We start from the raw sequence: 22,617 nt of genomic DNA on the forward strand, positions 1-22,617 counted from the left end.
TAGATTAAAAACACTATAGGAATTTTGAGAGACCACATAAAGTGCATTATAAAAAATAAAATGTTATATTCATATCAAAATAAGACGCCGTAAGAAATTACCAACAAACGGGAGTTGGATAGGAGAAGGGAAAGAGGATAGAGAAAAGAATAAGGAGCAGGAGGACGAAGGCTGGTAACCATTATACTGGCCACACTAACAATCATTTATCACCCGTCACACAGCAGCAAAACCATCTCCTATGTTATCCCAAGACATATGATTCCCTTCACCCAGGGGTCTTTGTCCAGCACATGAGCTCGTAGCTCGTGTGTGTTGCTGAGAGAACATGAGCAGGCCGTCCACTCATGGTGTAATGACAAACATCGCGCCTGAGCACATCCTCTTCACTACTTTATACTTATCTTTAAAAATTACAAACCTTATTTCTATAACTTATTTGTGACAATTTTGCAGTTGGAAATTTATATAAATTTTTAATTGTTTTGGATAAAAAAAAAATTGAGCCATGATTTTTCAAGGATTTTACCATTTTTTTCGTGTGCATCTCATACACTTTTATCTGGCATTACTACCAGGAACGATTGAGGGCCACAGGGAAAAGAACACTGCATACCAGACATGACAGCAACCCGTCCTCCTAATAGAGCGTCGCATTTTGACGTATACTCTACCTAATGCCAAAAATTGTCGTACTGCAAAATGGAAGCGGCTCGCGAAATTGACATACTGTCCTGTTTTCTGTTTTGGGTGCTCTGGTAGGTTAGGATAAAGGCACTTTAGTATGACAGTTTCTTGACTTTAGGTGGGGAAACCTTAGGAGGACGGGCTGTGACAGGGCTAATCTCATCGAAACTTTTAAAATACTGAACAAATTGGAGAATATTGATCCAGACCACTTCATCAAAATATCCAACCAACCAATTGCACAATGTATTAGACAAAGAGCAACGGCTTCAAACTCAATACGTTACAATGAAGGACAGAAAACAGATGCACTTTCAATCATGGGTGTTATAAAACCCCATGGAATGACCAACCCGCCAAAGCCTTAAATGGCAAAACACTACTACAATTCAAAATACAGTTTGATAACATCATTAGGACAAATGGGGAGAAAGGGATCTTCGAGAATCTTGCTTCCGCTTGCTTCCTGTCCTCGTAGAGGCTACTAGACTGTGGCCCTCTGGTATATATGTACTCTAATACTAAATATCATGGAAATTTCATGCTGTCTTCTCTTATCATCAAGAGCACTCCCATCCATGGCTGTACTGTGTGCAAAGGAAATCATATAAGTTTCCAGAATAGGAGAAATTTGCCTACCTTGGTTGAGAGGGAAGCAGCGCGAGGTCTTTTGGCCGGGAGGGAGTTTTATTTACCTCTTCGGGGCGGCGGTGTTTCGCCTCCACTCGTTTTCTCTGTGAAAGCAGTCACTTTATCCTCCTCTTCAGAGGGCGAATGATCAGCGTCATCCTTGTGCCTGCCATGTGTAGGTGGTTTGTCTGATTCCTTAGAGACACTGTGGTTTTCGGTTGGAGAGACATGACGCAGTCCTCCACCCTTCACCATCTTGGCGACTTCTCAATGTTACCTCAGGGTTGCCAGACCTGAATTGCTGAAAGTAGCGACTTGAAGGACTAAAAGTACCGAATTTGTAATAAAAGTAGCGCAATATATTTCGTTAAGCGCGTTGATACAGTTTACTGAGTAATATATTTTAATAAAAATGCGATAATTAGGATAACTTACAATTAAATACAGTATTTGCTATTTGATGCATAATTATGGATGTGGGGTCCCTCCACCTCTTCACAGTTGAAGATAATCAACAGGGAGAGGTGTGCGTCCCCGCTTCGCGATTGGTGTACATACACTGATAGTTGACTTTGGGTCTGGACTGTCTCCAGAAGCACTTGATTGTGGTTGCCTTCATAAACCTTTAGAGGTTGATAGGCATTAATCTTAACACTAAACGAAGGTGTTCTGCATCCACAATCTCATACCAGTATATTAAAAAATAATATTTTGGCATAGTCGATATGTGAGCAGCAAGTCCCATTTTCTCAAAGATATATTTTGATCCTCAAGATTGATGTCAAAAGCTCTAGTCCCATTCGATTTCTCAATTTTGTATTTACAGGCATTACTCTCGAAATACCCTTTCAACCACGGCACTACTGATTTGTAAGCTGTATATTTTCAATGTGAACTTTAAGTCAGTCAGTATGGGCCTCTTCAGCAGCATTCTTGACAGTTGCTGCTTTCATCCAGAATGACCATCCAGATGTTGGAATTTGTCACTCACACATGTTGGCCCAGTCAGCGGTTAATAGTAGACGCTACCGGTTCTCAAGTAAGTAATTATCAGAAGGCACCAATACCGGTTGTCAAATTCCCAAAGTTTAAATTGTTCAGCTAGAACTAATAGAATTTCTGAAAATGGTGGCCGCGTGTGGCTAGATAACCGGTTCTCTCTCAAAGATTTAGCATGACTATGAATGAAAACTCTTTGCAAGCTCTCATTAAAAATTTATGGCATCTTCGAGCTTTTTGAAGCTTTTCCAGGGTTATAAGTAAGATCTCTTCAGCTCCGCACAAGTTTTCAAGAAACAGTGCTAAGTTCCACACTGTTTAATACACTAATAAATAGGATAGCATCCGAGAATTACTCAAGTAGGGTAACCAATCATCTATGCACATATTTTGTTTCAGGGTAAAAATATTTTAAATTTCGGAGGTTTGTGCGAAACGCCGGAGTGGGATTATAAATAATTTTTATTGAATTAACAATGTAAATATAGCTAAATAAAATAATAAATTGATAATAAACTGGATGAAAATAAATTTGTAGAATTAAGGCTTTGACTAGATAAAGGTCAAGTGGGGCGGGCAAGTGAGTAGGAGAAAGGCTGCTGGAGCTAAGTGTTGCAGCTGGCGGCAGAGGAACGGGAAAGGAAGGAGCAGGTGATTGAAGAAAATTAAGACTACCCAAGAGGTGGCACAGGCATAAATAGCCCGTAAGTGTTGGCTGTTAGGGACCATTACCAATAGCTGATACTGTAGATCTGTAGATGGATGGGTCAATGTCCTCCCTAGGACATCGTCTTGCTGCTTGTAGACACAGCGATGCTGTCTGTAGAGCTTGCAGGAGAGCCTAGAGTAGGAAGTTATCCTGGCTGTAGGATTTAAGATAGTGGGGAGATGGTACTCCCACTTGGACTTTTTTGTCCGTGTCAATTATTTCAAATAATGGTGTCCATTATTAAGGTGCGGCGGAGCGGGTGTTGCTGGAGTGAAGAAACGCACTTCTTTGGGCTGCAGGAGGCATATCATGGTATGTAAGGCAATGGAAGCAAGGGATATAAATACAGTAGTGATGAGCGGGGAATAAAGATAAGGTGGTGAAGCAGCTCCAGTCAGCTCTTGTCAAAATGCCACTGGGGTGGAGAAAAGAGGATAAGATAATTATGAGAAAGCACTAAGCCAATACAACCATACAGCACTGGAAAGGGATATAAGGACAAGGAGCTCGGATATGAGGAAAAGGAAAGGAATGGTACCAATCCATGACCCTATAAGATACAATGCTGTTGTACTGACCAGTTCAATTGAATGGACTGAGGGGTATATGAAACAGACAAGGTGGGGAAATGATTGCCATTATGGAGGTTGTCAAGGATTCGCCTATTCAGGTTAGAGACAGAAAAGGAGCAAAGTTAAAGATCAATAAAGAAGGTACAGGTAGTGTTAGTGCCAGAGACAATATGAGTAGGCACACCATTATTTAACAGGCAAAGGCAAAGGGAGGATAAAGATAAAAGTTCAGGTAAAACACGTAAAGAGAGCTTAAAATCAACAAGAGAAATTGGAAGACGAGAAGAGAGATATAGACTGACAATATACTACTTATTTTCAAATACTGTATACAGATGAAATAGTGTTAAGAATAATTTTTTTCTTTTTAAGTTTATTTCCCATGACAGATGCATCCATTAATTTTGACAATGCTAACCAGCATATGTAAAAATCCCTTCTGTCCTCCATAAGCAGGGCAAGAGAGATATGTTCTTCATACAGTACAGTTGGTTATCAAATACTGAATAACGATGTAATTGGGTTCATTTACGAAGGCAAATTACAATCATATACTTTTATACTGTATATATTTTTGTCCACCCCATCCTCTTGAGTTGCCACAACAGATAGAAAATGGTATACTATAACATTTGAATCTAAATTAATCAAGTGACTCACACGTAGAAAACATGATTGTTTGAGAGCCAGTATAGTACTATGCTATCTTAGGCCTAGCAAACCTTGGGTACATGTATGTGCTATACTAGGCCCAGGAATGTTTATGCTTGGTTTTGCCTTTTCTTATATGCATTACAAAATAGTTGCTAAAGGTACTATAATGTCAGGAGGATGGGTTCTCTCTTTTACTGCTAATAAAACATTGATTTAATTGAAATCCCTACAAGTGACAGAATCCAATGGAATTTAATCTCCAATCTATTTTCTTTAGCAGCCAAAATAAATACATTCAAATAAATATCACTATTTTCTAGATGTTATTACTACATATCTTCATTGCCAGGAGTGCCCTTTGCAAGTCACAGTATATAATTCCACTGCCAATTGTCTTTTAATAATGCAGCATGTTCACTAAATTTGGTGTACTGTATTCATAAAATCTACTGATTGGACCCAGTTATCCCATGGATTAATTGATCCGAGTTGGGTACATATTTAGCATTTTGATCAGAGTTTGCTAGCAAGTAGAGAATATAGACAACTTAGTTTGAAATTTCACACGGTGTCGAGGTCTACTCAATGCTTTCACGCACCGAGTATGGTAGGTAACTAACGCTGTTCATATATTAAACAATGTTACATGAACAGCAGGAACACAGCAAAACTGATGGACACCATCCAGTAGCATCAAAGAGTATACACATCTGGCTTTTTCTAATGGCACAACTGTAGCAGAGAAGATTGTCAAAGCAAGATGCTGAACCACCATGGCAAACCAGGTACTGTTGACCTGATACACCTACATGTCAACTCCCCACATGTACAATTTAAGAAAAGTTTGGCATATTATGGATGAACTACTTTAGGGAAACAAAGGTGGTGTACAGCTCTCCCTTCAAGACAATCCATCAAGAAACAAGAACATTTAAGAATATCCTAATCACTATCAAGAATATTCACTAAGCTCGGTCTCTGAGATACAAAGAGTGCACAGAATATGAATATAAAAAGATTGATTATTTTTCTTAATAGATTTACCTTACTTTGGATCAAACCTGAACCACCAGACTAGTATTGATTTGTCGGGTCATATGCTCCCCAAGTGGGTTCAAGGAGTGGTATACAGACCGTATAGAATAAATATCAAAAGAAGGCACCAACCATTTGGAGTTTGTAGCAGCCCTATGGAGTGTGCGATGGCTATCAACACAAAGCTAAGGACTGCTGGCATACACCCAAGTGTAGGCTTTGTTCTGGTTCTCGAGCAGTGAAGGACTCTGTACATAAGATCAACAAAAGCTGGAACAGAAAAAACTGCAGGTGTAGCCAGATGGCATAAAGAGTAACCACTTGACATCCAGGCTGTCAAACAACCAGCCTTCCTCAAAATGAGGCGGCAAGTGCCAAGTATCAAAAAAGCCATTCTGATGAAGGCATATACATTTCTGGCTAGAGTATTTGGGAGAAGTCTGAAGAAGCATTGTGAACGTGATGTAGCGTGATATCAATTGCTGTGCTTATGGTACAAAGCATCTGTATCGATAGTAAGCAATAAAAACGATAGCCGAATTTTTTCCATAGGACAAGGTTAAGTCTGTTACATCCACATAGATGTATTATGTGCATATTTACATCATTTGTATAAAACCAGACAATATTAACCAAACTCATCATAAAATGATAACCGTATTACGCTTTGAGATCGACATAGGATGATAACCGCACTTTAAGGGATAAGAGAGCTTCAGTGATGTGTGCAGCATACAGCAGATTGTCCGAGATGGAAAATAATGTTTGCATCAACAAAATAAACCAGGTTGCAATGGAGATTGAGATCAGTAGTAGCTGATATGCCATAAAAGTGTGAATAAGAGAATGGACCCTTGAGCCATGGGATACCACCTACCAAAGTAACATCAGAGGCCTTGGCACTTATGCCATCTCAACAAGCAAGAGAAGAGGTCGGTCGCTGTGACGCAAGGCACCACCCACAGTATAAATGTTAAATACACGATAGCTCTGCAGAAGCAAAAACAAATTATACACATCGATTTGGATATCATGCAAGTGATAAAATCACAACTTGCTTGGACTTATATATAAATGCAAGTTACTAATGTGTAAATTTTGATACAGTTTATAGTGCTATATATATATATATATATATATATAGTTTTGAAGTTTATAGTGCTAAATGTATATGCTTAGTTACTGGAGGCAATGTGAAAAATAGTAGTTCTTAAGCAAATAATTGAAAATGGCAAGAAAAAATAAGACTGATAATGAGCTTAAATTCACAACAAGAGCAGGAAAACTAATGATTTAATCTTCACAATAAGCCACCACTGATGGCAGGATTAATACAGAACTTCTATATTAATATTTATAAATGTTTTAACTGCTGATTAAGTTATAAAAACTTTAGAGGTTACTGTAACTAAGTCGGAAACAGTAGCACTGATGTTTCCAAATACTGTAGGTAATTCTAACCTTATGTGCATCTCCATTAATACTCAAGCAACCTGTGTGTGCCTTATTAATCCTTAATTTTTCTTGCTAATTATGTACCTTCACTCCCGTTTTCCCAGGGAATGATTTGTTGGATCAAAGCAATCATTTTCCACAAACATCTTTAATTTTTCTATGCAAACTGCATAATAAAGAAAATTAACACAATGGCCTTTTAATGGTCTTGAACAATATCCTTCAAAATATGGGACTTTCAATTTAATAGATTTCATGTACAGTATCCAAAAGGTTCATGTTTTGCGTCTTTTGGGCATAGGACTTCCTCCTGTATCTGGACTAGGAAGAAGCAGTTCTTTGTAGAAGACTGGATTCTCTCTCTGGTGAGCAAGGACACCCAAAGGAGCATCGACGTCCGTCACAACTGTATGGAGAAACAATACGAATCTAAAGTATTTTAAAATTTAATGACAAAATCAAACAAACACGTTATACATAAACTGATGAACTAAAATTCCATGGGCAAACATGCAGTTAAGTAGTATAAAAAATTTAACCAAGTAATTTCAGTTTTATTTGAATTAGAAGACAAATAATTTTAATGAAATAACAATGTATTGTATAACATTAATGGTGCTAACAGTGGCAAATAAGAGTATAAACAATGAATCTGGTATGTAGGTCTGGGGTCCTCTTCCCTGCATTACACATCAAGGACAAGAGATCTGAGATTCAAATTAAGAAAACAAAGGATAAGAAATTTGGTATAAAGATTATCTTTTGGAAATAGAAGAATATACATAAGGGAATAGTGTTGGACATAATCATCGAAGTGTAACGGGGGGTGGGGGGGGAAATAGCTCTATCTGGTCCATTATTCCACCCCCCAGTTAACTAACGAGGCCGGGGGAAACAGCTCTCTCTAGTCCGTTATCCCGTCCCCAGTTAGCTAACTATTCTAGAGCACCTCCAGAGTTCCTAAGGCAACCTCTCTCGTTCAACACCTTGTAACCTAGGTATTTGACTACCTAGGTGCTAAGACTACAAGGCGCCGTAACTTGATCAGTTACCCGAAACTCTAGAGAGAACTCTAGAATACTGAATCATTGCCACAAACGTATAAGAGAAAACGAAAGGAAAGAAATGAATAGTGAAGTAATTAGTGAGGGTTTGGGGTGAGAGGGAGAGAGGTGGGAGGAGCGAGGATGGTCATTAGTTGAAAGTGAGAGTTGAGAGAGGGGTGGAGGGAGAGGTGTAGATAGGTAGAAGGAGAAGAGTAGATAGTAGAAGTAGAAGAGTAGATAGTAGAAGACGAAATGCTGCCACCATCCATTCATGATCATTACATACAAGACAAGGAATGGAACTTGTCTGTATCAAAATATTCTCAAAAGATGTTATTACCATGTATCAACTCCAAACATGTACTCATTAATATCATGAAACCAGTAACCACAGAGGCTTTCTCACCTCAACTCAAATCTCTAGGGAACAAAGTTAAACACAATTTAAATAATAAATTCATAATTATATTTCACATGAAGTATCATAATTTAGCAATTCAATTAAAATGTTCCAGTTTAATATGCAAAGTGAGTCATCATCCAAGAATTCGAGAACCCTACAACTTGACTGCCCCTGATCATCACACAACATATGTAAAACACGACCAAGTCACCTTAATGTTCACTCACCGAGGACTGAGTCTAAGTTGAATAGAGAGGGGGGGGGGGGGTCTGTAGTTGACAGAGACTGTCTCGCCCCTGCCGGCCGACAGCCTCCCTGGTAGGGACGTCGTCTCTGCTCTCGTCTGCTGTTCTGTCTCTTAATGCTTCATGCTGGATAGCTCTCCGAGTTTATATTGGGGAACCTAGTAGCTAACTCCGCCCACAAGTAGATAGCCTCCGGCACTACCAAGCCACTCCTTAAACGTCGGCATGTTTGAAGGCTACCCGGCTCCAATTATACGCTTAGCGGAAGCAAGGTGAAATTATCATGATCTGACCTCAGGTCACTTGAGGTCATTAACGCTTTGAGGTGTGAGATCTCAGGCAGACAACTGGCGCCTTTCCAAATCCCTGTCTGTGACTCATATTCTATATATATTTTAAATAAACTAACCCAAACACTTTTACAGTGTTACATCTCCCCTTCTCCCCGAAATAAAGTTTTTGCAACACTGCTAAAGCAAGCTAGCTGTGTGCAACAACTTTATTAACGAAAAAAAAAATACATCCTAGCTAAACAAATATACATCATCCTACTCTAAAAAATGAAATATGTAGACAGACGTCCATTGTCTCTGGCTGGGCGACGTCACTGCTTGGTCTTGTAGATAATCCTGTACCACATTTCTTCAACACAACTGCCTCCGTCGCTTCTCCGTCGTTAACGCACAACAACACTTGGTCAACCCGAAAGCCGTTACTACTTGAACTGCGCACAGGACCGTGGAATTCGGTTGTCCCAGCTGATCTGTAATTGGCCCTACGTCAGTCACCATGAGAGACGTATATTGGGGTTCTTCACAGCTATAGGGACTACAAGTTTCGAGACCTTCATATAGTTGCCAACAGTAGAAATCCCATCCTACTCTTCTTCCTCCCTGTTGCTCCAGCACGCCTCCTTCAGAGAGCTACTTCTGACAGCCACATCAAGTCCGCATGACACAGGAAGAATCACTCAACAGAGCAACATGCTTGTAGGAGGGGCGGCCAGTCAAGGCAAACGATCCTGTCTTGCAATTACGCTCCATGCAATAATGCTGACACCAGCAAGGGACACTAGGTATCGTGTCTCAGCTTGGCTTATCTTCTTCTTTCTTCTCTCTTCTTTCTTCTCTCTTCAAAAGTCACACAGCAAATATTATAAAGATAAAGCACCACAAGCGCATCTTTGATCCAGTAACTACACACACACAAATGCTCACATATGCACATAAAAATGATAAGAGATACCATCACTAAAGAATGTACAATATATTGAAAGGAATAGACAAGGTGGACAAGAACATACTTTTAAAATGAATGGAAAATGAGTGAAAACTGGAAATGCAAATGAGTCAGAAAGTAAGAAAGCACCTGTACATTGTATGGTAAAGAATAAGGAATGCACTGAAAGTAGTATGGTTGTAATGGAAGCCACCTCATCCACAACATCACAGAAAATATATGGTAACAAAGAAATTAAATGTAAAGAAATTTAATCCCACCAGGTCCAAATAAGCACTTGCCAACCGCCATGCCTGAATATAAAAACAGTTCACAAGATATATAACAGTATGTTTGATGCCTTTGTCACATTAGGATACTCTCTATACTTAGGGAAAATGGCTGCATGTATGAGCAATATTCCCCGATTGAAATCTCTTCCATCCTTGAAGAGGTGGCAGCATTTAGAATAATCTCTAGACATTTCAAGTGCCTGTATGTTTTAGAATTTTCTGAATGAGCATTTTAGACCTTCATATGCAGTTGGACCACCACCATCAATTGGTCCTGGGTAGCACTGTGAGAGTGGGAAAGTAGGAGAGTAGAAATATTGAAAGAAATAGTAACACAGATAATAGAAAAAAATTAAAGTTGGAAGTGAAAATGGCATAAACCACCAATTGATGATAATGCGAGTGTAACCAAAGAAAACGGGCCATTTATGGAAAAAAGGTTATCCTGTTTTATTTTCCTCCAAGGTAAGGGGCAGCTGAGGTCAACCTGTCACGTACCTACAGAATACCGAAATAAAATTTAACGTTACTCGACGTTACCTGCTCCAGGAAAGGCGACAGAGTTTTTAAATCTTTCCATCTTAGCCAGTGTTTTCTCAGAGTGCCCCCGAGCAATCTCGGCAATATCATCAATGGTGTAGACGCCATCCTTTACATTGTTCAGTGATTTCTCTGCATGCTCCGAGTCATCTATGTTTGTGCCTTTCAGAATCTGAAGTAACTCCATTATACTCGTTTTCTGTGGTTCAGTGAAGCCTGCAGTAGGACAATTCAAGATTCTGCAAAAATGGGATGTTAAGTCATGCAGTATCCTTAAATTTGTGTGTGTACAATAAAATATAATAATCAGAAATCATAATTTAAAGTTACTACAGTGTTATGATCTATAATCATATTTCATTATCTATAATAACACAATCATTAGTATTGTCTATAACTATATAGTAAATGTGAACTTGAATCCTCTATAATAATTAGTTAACATGATCTTTAATGATGATCCAAAATGAATATAAAAGATATTTAATTAGCAATTATAATAACTAATTATTACTTATAATACCTATAAATAAAATATTGATTACCTAAAATAACTTGAGTAGAATAACTGTAATCTATAATATATTTGGATAATCACATACTGTATAAGCAATATTCATAATTGCCCTAAAATCACATTAAATAGTTATGTTTATAATTGAAAAAAAAACACAGACTGGAAAAGGGAGACCTTTGAGACTTGCAAAATAGGTAATGCAGTAAAAAAAAAAAAAAAGATGCTCAGTGCAGGCAGAGCATCAACGACAGCTGCATTATGTGGACACTACACGAGGCCTAGTGCCCGATACATATCATGTTAATGTGATTTTAAATTGTGCATATAATGTGTTATGCTACCCAATACAGGCAAACATTTTGTTTACTTTAACTTTCTCAACTTGTGGACTATTTCTACAAAGCCCCAATTTATAAAATATAATTACAGAGGCACCTCCAAAATCCGAACCTTCCTATAGTGGATCCTTCTAAACAATAGATCAAATTCGGCTACTGGATTTCCCTCCAAATCTTGAATTTACTGTATTAGAAAAAATCTAGATTTTGGAGGAGTATGATCCACTTTGAAATCTGGATCATTAGGTAAAGTCATTTCTTACAGATCATATTCTATTTCAAAATTTTTATATTGTGCTATTTTATCGTTAATGGAGGTCAACGTTTAGGTCAGTAGAAGTCCAAGAAATGTTATCCTGAAAGTGCATATTATAACTGCAATAGCCCAGGATGTCAACAAATGAACTCATATTGTGGAGTAAAAAAAAATCCACATCAGGAGGTGCTGTACAGTACAAGCACAGTGCAAGTGTTAACAAAACAACGAGTGAACTGGTAAAAGGTGACGTACCCAGGAATGCATCCCTAGGTAAAGCCCAGTCAAATACTGTACAAATGAAGTACTGTATGCATGTACTCACCTAATTGTGCTTGCTGGGGTTGAGCTTTGGCTCTTTGGTCCCGCCTCTCAACTGTCAATCAACTGGTGTACAGATTTCTGAGCCTACTGGGCTCTATCATATCTACATTTGAAACTGTGTATGGAGTCTGCCTCCACCACATCACTTCCTAGTGCATTACATTTATTAACTACTCTGACACTGAAAAAATTCTTTCTAACGTCTCTGACTCATCTGGGTACTAAGTTTCCACCTGTATCCCTTTGTTCGTGTCCCACCCATGCTGAAGAGTTTGTCTTTATCCACCCTGTCAATTCCCCTGAGAATTTTGTAGGTGGTTATCATGTCTTTCCTTACTCTTCTGTTTTCTAGGGATGCGAGGTTCAGCTCCTTTAGCCTTTCCTCGTAGCTCATTCCTCTCAGTTCTGGGACGAGCCTGGTGGCATACCGCTGTATATGTATGTGTATTTTTTATTATATATATATATATATATTATATATATATATTATATATATATATTATATATTATATATATATATATATATATATATATTATTTATTTTTAACATGTTAGGTAAAAGCTAAAATACAACTGGAGTGAATTAATGGTTTCACTACTGAAGCAATTTTAACTAACTTACCTAGTAGCAATATCTGTAGCCCATTCTGCCTCCACTTCTAGCAACTCCAAGAGAATTGGTTGCCATTTTACATAGAGAGTTGTATCAAGATTGAAAGTGTGTCTCCTGCAGGTTGTACTTTGATCATAGAATACACTAATTCCGAGAATACTTCCAGCCAACACACGGATCCATTCTGAAGCCACTTTGGGATTTTCTGAAAAGTTACGTTTCAAATCAAATCAAATCTCCACATTTAATGAATTTATTGATACACAGTATGGCACTATGATATTCAAAAGTAGTGTGGAATCAGATCAATTATTCTTTTTATAGTCAAAATAGCCTTAATCATGGTTGATAAAAGGAAGTGTTGGTGGTGGCACATCAGGGAAAGATGTAGAATAGTTACATCACTGAACACAAAAGTGGACATAAGGCATTCACTGGAAGAAGAAATACTAACACAGATTGCATGTATATGGAGTAAGCCACCCAACAATCAGCACCACTAATGAAGACAAAGCTACAATTTTAGAGCATATGAAGGGTTATTATGCTTCTGATCAAGAAAGTATTAAGAAAACCTATACCATTAAATATTTATAAATATGTATACAGATATGCCATAATCCATATGGTAGTATTATATTTGAATATTATTGATATACAACAGTATCTGCTTTAAAAAGATTAAATTATTGCAATAATCAAGCACCTACACATACACTGCCCTTTATATAATATTATAAACAACAGATATACAACCTTATTAAAATTACTTGTTGCCCTCAATTCTGTAATGAAAAGCCATAACAACTTGTGAATGTACTTTTCAATGGAGCTTCATTCAAAACAGATGTATAAATAAAAAGTACATTTTAAACCCACCATATCCCTTTTTGATGAGACATGAAACAAGTAGTTCAGTTGATCCTTCTACCATATGCAGGGAAGATATTAAATGATCTACACCAGATATGATATCTCTCTCAAAGAAGCATCCACAAGGTCGGTTTACATCTGGTGATAAAAAAAAAAAAAAAAAAAAAAAAAAGAGTAACAAGAATTAGAAAACTTTTGTAATACAATATCAGTAATATTTTCATTATCTTGCATTAACATCATTATCACTAATAGTGTACTGCATTATTATTATTAGCCTGTATTAACAACTACCATTATTATTATTGGTTATGATCACCAAAAGCATATTGAATTGCACAAATTGGTAGTAGAATGAGAGGAACTGCTTGGTGAGACAGGTCAGTTTTACCTGCCTCGGGTCAGTCAGTCACATCAGTGACAGGTCAGTTTTACTTGTCTCAGGTCAGTCTCACTGTGACAACAGTGACCACTATAAGAGAAATGGAGATCTAGACAAATGGTTCCATTCTTGGTTAACAGGCCACAGGAATGAGGTCAAGTCAGAATTATGACAAGCAGTAATGATACTGTACCATTTATGACCGGCATTAGGATGTCAGGGACCAGAGTGTAAGGAAATATCCCCAATTACTTCAAACATTCCTCTTTTAAGAGGGTGATATGGGAAGGCAAAGGGTGCCCCTTTGATATCACCTTGGTGGGACCAGTCAGTCTCTTGAAATGTTGGGGGGATTCTCATCAATCAATTTTAGGCAAAGCTTGCAAGGTACCTTCTTTGAGTACCACTTTGCGCCCAAGGTGTTTCTCCCATTCTGCTTATTTATTCTTTTTCTACTGTTTTTAATATTTATTTCATACGGGAACAAATTCAAGTAAGAGCTTAGAAGTAAGGCTCCTTTCACAGTTGTATCACATGGCTCCTTGTGACCACCCTTCTTGTGTCACTGCTATCTGGTGGTGAACCTGGCAGCCCAGCTGATAGTGAGTGTGCTCATTTGGCAGTTACATGTGTTGCCAATGAGAGATTAGAGAGGCTTTGGATTGACCCTTCATAGTCATTTATGCACTGGATTCATACATTTCTCCAATGACTCCCTTACTATGATATAGACATGCAGGAATGCTTGAAAATTCTTTGCACTGTGCTGTTTGTCTCCACTGCTCAGTTGTGCATCCCATGTCAAAGGACACCGAGATCTTACAAGTGGGAGCAGCCAAATAACACACCCAAGATTAACTCAAATCCTTATTTTTCCATAAGATTATGGTATCAATATACAACATTCATAAAAAGTATGTTCTACCATTTGCAATAATAAAAACATGATTGTGGAAAATATATAAAGTAGCAAATATTGTAACAAAATTTAAACATTCAATAAACTGCATTCCTTAAGTAAAGTTCAAAAAGTAACTCACTAGGCTGAAGTCGTTCTATTAGATTGGGCATGGCTTCTGGAACAAGTAAATGTGACACAATAGCCGTCATACATTCTTGTGGATCTTGAGGGTATAATTTTTCTAGCGTTTTAACTAGGTCAAGGCAAGCCTGAAATTTAACAATCAGTATTTAGTAGAACATCCTTTAGCAGTATCAGATGCTTTGCGTTACATAGCCTAAAAATTTATATTGTACGAATATTTCACCATATAAAGCACATACAGTATAATTAATCAGGCAAGATGGCCTACATGCAAATATTTCAAACAACATTTGGTCCACTTTAATAATGCTTAAATACACAACTTTCTTACATATAAATCTTAATCCCCATGACCTTAGAATCTATTGCGCATATTTTTTTAATTATGGTAAACTTGATTTCTATTTTTTTTAATGTTTTAAAATTTGCCACATGATCCCTAACCACTGAACCCCTATATTATTTCAGTCATCTGATATCCAGAGTGCATGAAACCATATATTTTTATTGTAATTCCCTTAACACAATCTTTCCATACCTTCCATATTATGTGCATGAAAAAAATCAAAGGAAATTAAAATTAAAAGTATGAAATAAAGAGGAAATTAAAATAAAATTAAAAGTATGAAATAAAGAGGAAATTAAAAAAAAAAAACAGAGCAAGCTATTAGGCTGCAAACTTCATTCATGAATGTCTATTACCTGGTTGATACCTGCTTAATGGGGTTCTGAGAGTTCTTCTACTCCCCAAGCCCGGCCTGAGGCCAGGCTCGACTTGTGAGTGTTTGGTCCACTAGGCTGTTGCTTGGAGCGGCCCGCAGGCCCACATACCCACCATAGCCCAGTTGGTTCAGCACTCCTTGTAGGAAACTATCTAGTTTCCTCTTGAAGATGTCCACTGTTGTTCCGGCAATATTTCTTATGCTCGCTGGGAGGATGTTGAACAACCTTGGACCTCTGATGTTTAAACAGTTCTCTCTAATTGTGTCTGTGGCACCCCTGCTCTTCACTAGTTCAATTCTGCATTTTCTTCCATATCGTTCACTCAAGTATGTTGTTACTTTACTGTGCAAATTTGGGACCTGACCCTCCAGTATTTTTCACGTACTGTATTTATTATTTGATATCTCTCTCGTCTCCTTTCTAGTGAGTACATTTGGAGAGCTTTGAGACGATCCCAATAATCTAGATGCTTTATCGTGTCTATGTATGCTGTGTATGTTCTCTGTACTCCTATTTAAGCAATCTCTCCTGCTCTGAATGGGGAAGTGAGTACTGAGCAGTACTCAAGATGGGATAGCACAAGTGATTAGAAGAGTACAACCATTGTGATGGGATCCCTGGATCTGAAAGTTCTCGTAATCCATCCTAACATTTTTCTGGCTGCCGCAATACTTGCTTGGTTATGCTCCCTAAACGTTAGGTCGTCAGACTTCATTATTCCCAAATCCTTTACATGTTGCTTTCCTACTATGGGCAAATTTGACTGTTTTGTACCCTGTATTATGTTTAAGGTTCTCATTTATACCGTATTCGAGTACCTGGAATTTATTGCTGTTAAACACCATGTTATTTTCTGCTGCCCAGTCAAAAACTTTATTAATATCTGCTTGCAGGTTTTCAATGTCTTCAGCAGAGGTAATTTTCATGCTGATTTTTGTGTCATCTGCAAAGGATGATATGAAGCTGTGCCTTGTATTCGAGTCTATATCTGATATGAGAATAAGGAAAAGCAGTGGTGCAAGGACTGTACCTTGAGGTACTGAGCTTTCAACTGCACTTGGACTCTTATTTTATATGGCTGACTGTTTACTCTATGTTCTATTCGACAGAAAACCGAGTATCCAGCGTCCTACTTTACCAGCTATTACCATTGACCTCATTTTGTGTGCTATCACTCCATGGTCACATTTATCGAATGCCTTTGCGAAATACGTGTATACCACATCTGCATTCTGTTTTTCTTCTAATGCTTCAGTGATTTTGTCGTAATGGTCAAGTAGCTGTGAGAGGCATGATCTTCCTGCTCTAAATCCATGTTAGCCTGGATTGTGGAGGTCATTGGTTTCCATGAAAATAGTGATCTGACTCCTGATCACTCTCTCAAATACTTTTATTATGTAGGACGTTAGTGCAACTGGTCTATAATTCTTTGCCAATGCTTTGCTTCCGCCCTTGTGTAGAGGGGCAATGTCTGCTGCTTTAAGTGCACCTGGTATCTCCCCAGTGTCCAAGCTCTTCCTCCACACTATATTGAGTGCCTGTGCTACTGGCACTTTGCATTTTTGTATAAATATTGAATTCCACGAGTCTGGACCCTTGGCTGAGTGCATGGGCATATTGTCCATTTCTCTTTCAAAATCTGTCATGCTCGTGTTGATATCAGTTATATTTACAGGGGTTTGGATATCACGCATAAAGAAGTTGTCCAGATCTTCCACTTTCATGATGTTTATCGGAGTGCTAAACATGTCCTCATACTGCTTTTTTAGGAATTCACTAATTTCTTTGTCATCCTCAGTGTATGAACCTTCACTAGTACGAATAGGTCCAATATTGGCAGTGGTTTTTGTTTTTGATTAAGCATATGTGAAGATATCTTGGGTTTTTCTTTATTTCTTGAATTGCTTTCTGTTCTAGTTGCCTTTCGTCAATCTGATATGAATGCTTCAGTCTGTTCGATTTCTTCAATCTCCGTTTAAATTATTCCTTCTTTGTATAGAAAGTTGTGTCTGCTTAAGCATATCCATTAATTTTTTCCCTCTTTTGTAGTGTAGTCTGCATTCTCTTTCAATGTTTGACCTCTTTCTGGCTTTCCTCAAAGGAATATGTTTCTTTGTTTACTGCTGATTTATGTAGTTAGTTTCCACTAATGGCCCCTTGTTTGTGAAATGCCCAATTCAAATAATCTGTTCTCGTCTGCTTCATCTATTTTGTTAAGAATCTTGTAAGCAGTAATGCTTACCTTGATTCGTTCTATCTTCCAGTGATCTGAAGATCACTTAGTCTTTTCTTGTCATACTTTTCAGAGCTAGGTCTAGTCTGGTGGCATATTTATGGACTTTCTCCAGCTTCACTGTTTTACGAGATAAGGCATCCATGCAAACACGCGTATTACAGAATTGGTCTTACATATGTGGTAATCAAGATCCAGAATGTCTTATTCAGATTTCTAAAGGCCTTATGGTGGGTGGCCTATCATATACAGTTGATATACATTATAGTACCATACTGTACTGTATAAAAAAAAATATTATGTCTTGGCATTCTTTGTTGTACAGTTGTTGAAAATAACTATAGTTCAAGATGTGCGTGCCTATGAGAAAGTGAGAGCTTTAAAATTAAATAATTACCTTTTTTCGAAACTTGTTCTTGAACTTTGCAGTGCGTGATTCAGGGATCACAAGAGTAGCATGAAACTGAAGAAGTTTCAAGAACTTTTGCCATTCATCTTGTGGTATCTGTGGTACTGAAGATTCTTCTGGAGACTTTTGCATCTTCTTCCATTCATCATCCCAATAATAGCTCTGTTCATTTAAAAAAATTAAAGAATATTATAAGATTAAGTAAAATAAAAATACCAGGGTGATCTGCAAGAGATGATATGGTACTATAATTTGGGTACTTTATGTCTGACATTAGAATGAGAAAAAGCACTGAAGCAAGCACAGTTCCCTGGAAGGATCTGTATTTTATTTTAATGACTATTACTCAGTACTTCACTCATTTCTTTGCTCTCATCTCTGCAAGTTCCACCTCTCTCTCACAAGGGATTAATGCTAGATGTAGTTTTTGTTCATAATTTTGCACAGGAGGAAAAGTGCTTATCAATAATGTAATCCAAATTGTGTGCAGAACACAAGAAAAGAATGGAAAATTATAAGGTTCAAGCAATATAGTTTGGATGCCCTCAACAAAAATCGTTAAATAAATTACTGTATCAGCAACGAACATATTTTGTGTATACTGTACCTTGATCCAGTCACACGCAGTATCGAGTGCCTTCTGAACAGTTTGGCCACCTGCCCAGCCCCCACTGCCATGTATTATCTCATTCCGAAGATCAACAAGATGTATGGGTAGTTCAATTTCACTTGCAAGATCATGCATCGTCTGCTGATGATAGTACTTTGTCTGAGGCAGCTTCACAATAGAGCTCACAAACCTAGAATGGAAGATGTTGAAATCAGCCAATTATTGGAAAGATTTTGAAACTTACAGAAGACTCCTTTGACTCAACAGTAAAGAGTATCTTATTTGCCAATACAGTAGAGCACTGACAATGAAACAGCAATACAGTAATTGGTTTCCCCATTTTCTCTAATTCACTAATATCCTACATATACAGTACATACTAAAATAAGACCAAAGCACACATTACATTTCCATGTATACATTTTATACATTTGTGTCACTATGAAACCAAAGCATAAACAATGGTATAATATATTAAAAACTTGTATCAAGCTTATGGATAGAGAATGTAATGTCCTGCTGCACTTTACCATCACTTGCAAAATTTTTTAATGACCAAGCATTTCTTTAAGGGCCAAAGATACAGCACAAGATTAAATATCTTCAGTGTGAGGGTAGCAACTGTACTTTTATAGCAGTCGAAGAAGTGGAGTACACCTTACATGGGATTCAACAAATATTTTATTACACTCTCAAAGCAAAGTGTCACATATCATTTAAATCTGTTTACAGCAAGGAATTTCAACTCAATTACAGGAGGCTATTTAATGCCTTCCACAAATGATACAACATGTAACAGTAGTACTCTAGGGGCTTAAAACAAATTTCTACCATGCCAGGATAATTGCACTGGTACGATAGTAGGGCAAACATATCAACATGTCTGGATGCTATACACTTGTACAAAATCATGCCTCACCTCTGTACGGCTGTTGCAAGCATTATAGATTTGACAGAGTTTTCAATTGTGGGGTCGGCACCTACTATCTTGGCTTCAAGTAATGGCAAAGTTACATCAATACCAGCAGGCAACTTATTAACCCTGAAAAATAGAAACAAATTATTAATTGTATTCTTTATATGAATAATAAATATTTAGGACAGGTCATGACAGGTATTAATTTTCATGTAAATTACTGTACATGAAAACACCATACAAAAACAGACCTTTTGAATATAGAAAACAATTATCACTAAACCAGATTCACACACACCCAGGCATGATGATATTCTGGCGAAATCAAAACGTTTCAAAGATTTTGATTTCAAAGGCCACCAAAATCTTTTCAAAGATCTCTGCAGGATCAGAAAGGTACTAAAGAGGTACTCCAGAAAAGCTCAGTGCAACCCAGAATGACTACCAGACGTAACAGTCATACAGACTCATCCCTATAAACTCACTCCTACTATTACAATTCACTTCCAAATGATGATTTACAAGTTCGTATGCTTGCCAACCCGCTGACTACCATCAAACAGAAATACCATGCATATCTAAGGTTACTAGACCCAGACCACTAGTCCTAAATATACAACTTGATCGGGCTACTATTCAATAACCTAATATCAATTTTAAAACCCAACCCATTCAAACCATTTCAAATTTTAATCTGCCATATTACAATATATTATAGTGCTGAGAAACTGTACCAGGAAAATATGGCACAGGTAGTTTCAATCTTCCTTATTGTATTACAATATTGTAAATTATATATATCTTGCATGTTTGTTTGAACATTTTCATAAATACAGTACAGTATTGTATACTGTACATTCATAAAAGGATAACAATACATTTTATCTATTTTTTTTTTTAGCATAAAGTTGTGTTTAATTATCTTGCACTTGCCTTGCCTGCCACACAATCATCGTGTCTTTTGCATCTTTCCACCGGCTGATGTCGTCAGAAAATACTGCTTTATAAACATCAATCCATTCTTGCCTGAAATATATTAAAAATTATGTATTTTACCTCATAAGATGTTAAATATCAAAATGATAAATGATTTAATCTCCTCACCAAATAATTAAAGACTGTATAAAGAAAATTCTGCATAGGATAGTCCTAAAATACATCTGCACATTCAAACAACTGCAGATGTTTATAAATGTGACTTTCAGATTAAAACAAGTTTAGCCCATCTCCATTAGATTAGGGGCTATGATTCATTATTATTACTATATCATTAATCAAATCTACTGATTAATACTACAAGCGTGTTCCACTGTACACGCTTTTATTTGGAGAATGATTAGTTTGGTCTCATTATACATAAATGAGGAACAATAATATACTGTATATATTATATACAGCATATATAATTATAATATATAATTGCGTATATAAATTATAAACGCATAACGTTTGCCCGAAACGCTATGCGTACTAGTGGCTTTAGGTATTGTATATACTACACTGTATCTCTATCTTTAAATCTAACAATGTTTGTACTGTAATGCTGCAACTATGTATGTACTGTTCCTAAATAAATAAATAATAATAATAATTAATTAATTAATTAATTATTATTATATTATATTATAATACTGTAATGGTTTCCTGTGCCCCCCCCCCCCCAAACCCTCTCACTGTAATTTATTCTTTTGCTTTTTCCAGAGTTCCAAGCTCAGTGTATTACATTATTACAATACTGTACTCAAGAACGTCAGTTAGAGGGTAGAAATAGCTAAGAAATAAATAGCCTAGAAATAGAAATAAGTAGGCTATTATCTCAATAAACATACTTGAACTTGGTCCTCAGTAATTAAATGTCCCAAAATCATCGTACACACATATCGCCTCAGCAAACATTTCTCATTAAACTTAACAAAACAGAAAATTACCTTGAAAACCATGGCACTACAGTCAACACAGGAATCATGATGTTACATAGGACCTCTCTCACTTAAGTCCCCAAGTGCATGCGTAAGAGTGGAACACAACACAACCTAGTGTTGTATTCCGCAGAATTGGGCGGGTGTGTTACAAGCAATGGGTTGTTATGTGGGTGGAGGGAGTGGGAGTTGTGTTATGGAGGTGTGAGCGAGGAGCAGCAGCGGCCCACCACGTGTTGCTCCTCCCTGGCGGGGGTGACGTCTGCTCCACCCAGGCACCCACCACTATGCCTCTACACACACCCTCCCTGTGAGAGGGTGGGGTGTGTGTACTCATCTAATTGTGCTTGCGGGGGGTTGAGCTCTGGCTCTTTGGTCCCGCCTCTCAACTGTCAATCAACTGATGTACAGATTCCTGAGCCTACTGGGCTCTATCATATCTACATTTGAAACTGTGCGTGGAGTCAGCCTCCACCACATCACTGCCTAATGCATTCTATCTGTTAACTACTCTGACACTGAAAAAGTTCTTTCGGACGTCCCTGTGGCTCATTTGGGGACTCAGTTTCCACCTGTGTCCCCTTGTTTGCGTTCCTCCCGTGTTAAACAGTTTATCTTTATCTACCCTGTCAATTCCTCTGAGAATTTTGTATGTAGTGATCATGTCTCCCCTTTACTCTTCTGTCTTCTAGTGTCGTGAGATGCATTTCTCGCAGCCTTTCTTCGTAACTCATGCCTCTTAGTTTTAGGACTAGCCTAGTGGCATATATCTGAACTTTTCAAGCTTCGGCTTGTGCTTGACAAGGTACGGGCTCCATGCTGGGGCCGCATACTCCAGGATTGGTCCAGGATTGTGTGTGGGGGGGGTATTAGATGAACTTGTAGCTAGTTTGTAATCTACACTGTGTAATCTTTCATATAGAATAGAGGGTAGCAGCACATTGCTGTGTGTACCTAAGCTTGTTAATATATA

General features: G+C 37.6%; 2 protein-coding genes across 4 annotated transcripts in view; both read right to left on the reverse strand.

The window, feature by feature from the left end:
* The window catches only part of LOC138355544 (uncharacterized), a 37,059-nt gene extending 35,193 nt beyond the window's left edge, over nt 1–1,866 (reverse strand). Inside the window, exons 1-2 of one of the 3 annotated variants that reach the window (XR_011223955.1) lie at nt 1,753–1,767; nt 1,383–1,618 (exon numbers count right to left, since the gene is read on the reverse strand). Coding sequence is in view for 2 of the 3 variants with exons in the window: in XM_069310744.1 (XP_069166845.1) it covers nt 1,383–1,572 (190 nt within the window). In the remaining variant the exon portion in view is untranslated. Of the gene's footprint in view, nt 1–1,382; nt 1,619–1,752 lie in introns of those variants that run through there. The other 2 variants (XM_069310744.1, XM_069310743.1) reach the window with 2 other exon arrangements.
* Nucleotides 1,867–4,149: 2,283 nt separating this feature from the next.
* Nucleotides 4,150–21,933, reverse strand: LOC123774725 (uncharacterized). Its single transcript, XM_045769255.2, has 10 exons — nt 21,654–21,933; nt 20,659–20,751; nt 19,729–19,851; nt 18,807–18,999; nt 18,188–18,361; nt 14,830–14,959; nt 13,414–13,545; nt 12,544–12,739; nt 10,487–10,725; nt 4,150–7,147 (listed from the first exon to the last, which is right to left on the reverse strand). Exons 1-10 carry the CDS (start codon nt 21,689–21,691, stop codon nt 7,017–7,019), a joined length of 1,449 nt encoding a protein of 482 aa, XP_045625211.2. The 5' UTR covers nt 21,692–21,933; the 3' UTR covers nt 4,150–7,016.
* Nucleotides 21,934–22,617: the final 684 nt, after the last annotated feature.

Source organism: Procambarus clarkii, chromosome 68 (assembly GCF_040958095.1).
Source record: "Procambarus clarkii isolate CNS0578487 chromosome 68, FALCON_Pclarkii_2.0, whole genome shotgun sequence".
In the NCBI taxonomy this organism is placed as follows: domain Eukaryota; kingdom Metazoa; phylum Arthropoda; class Malacostraca; order Decapoda; family Cambaridae; genus Procambarus; species Procambarus clarkii.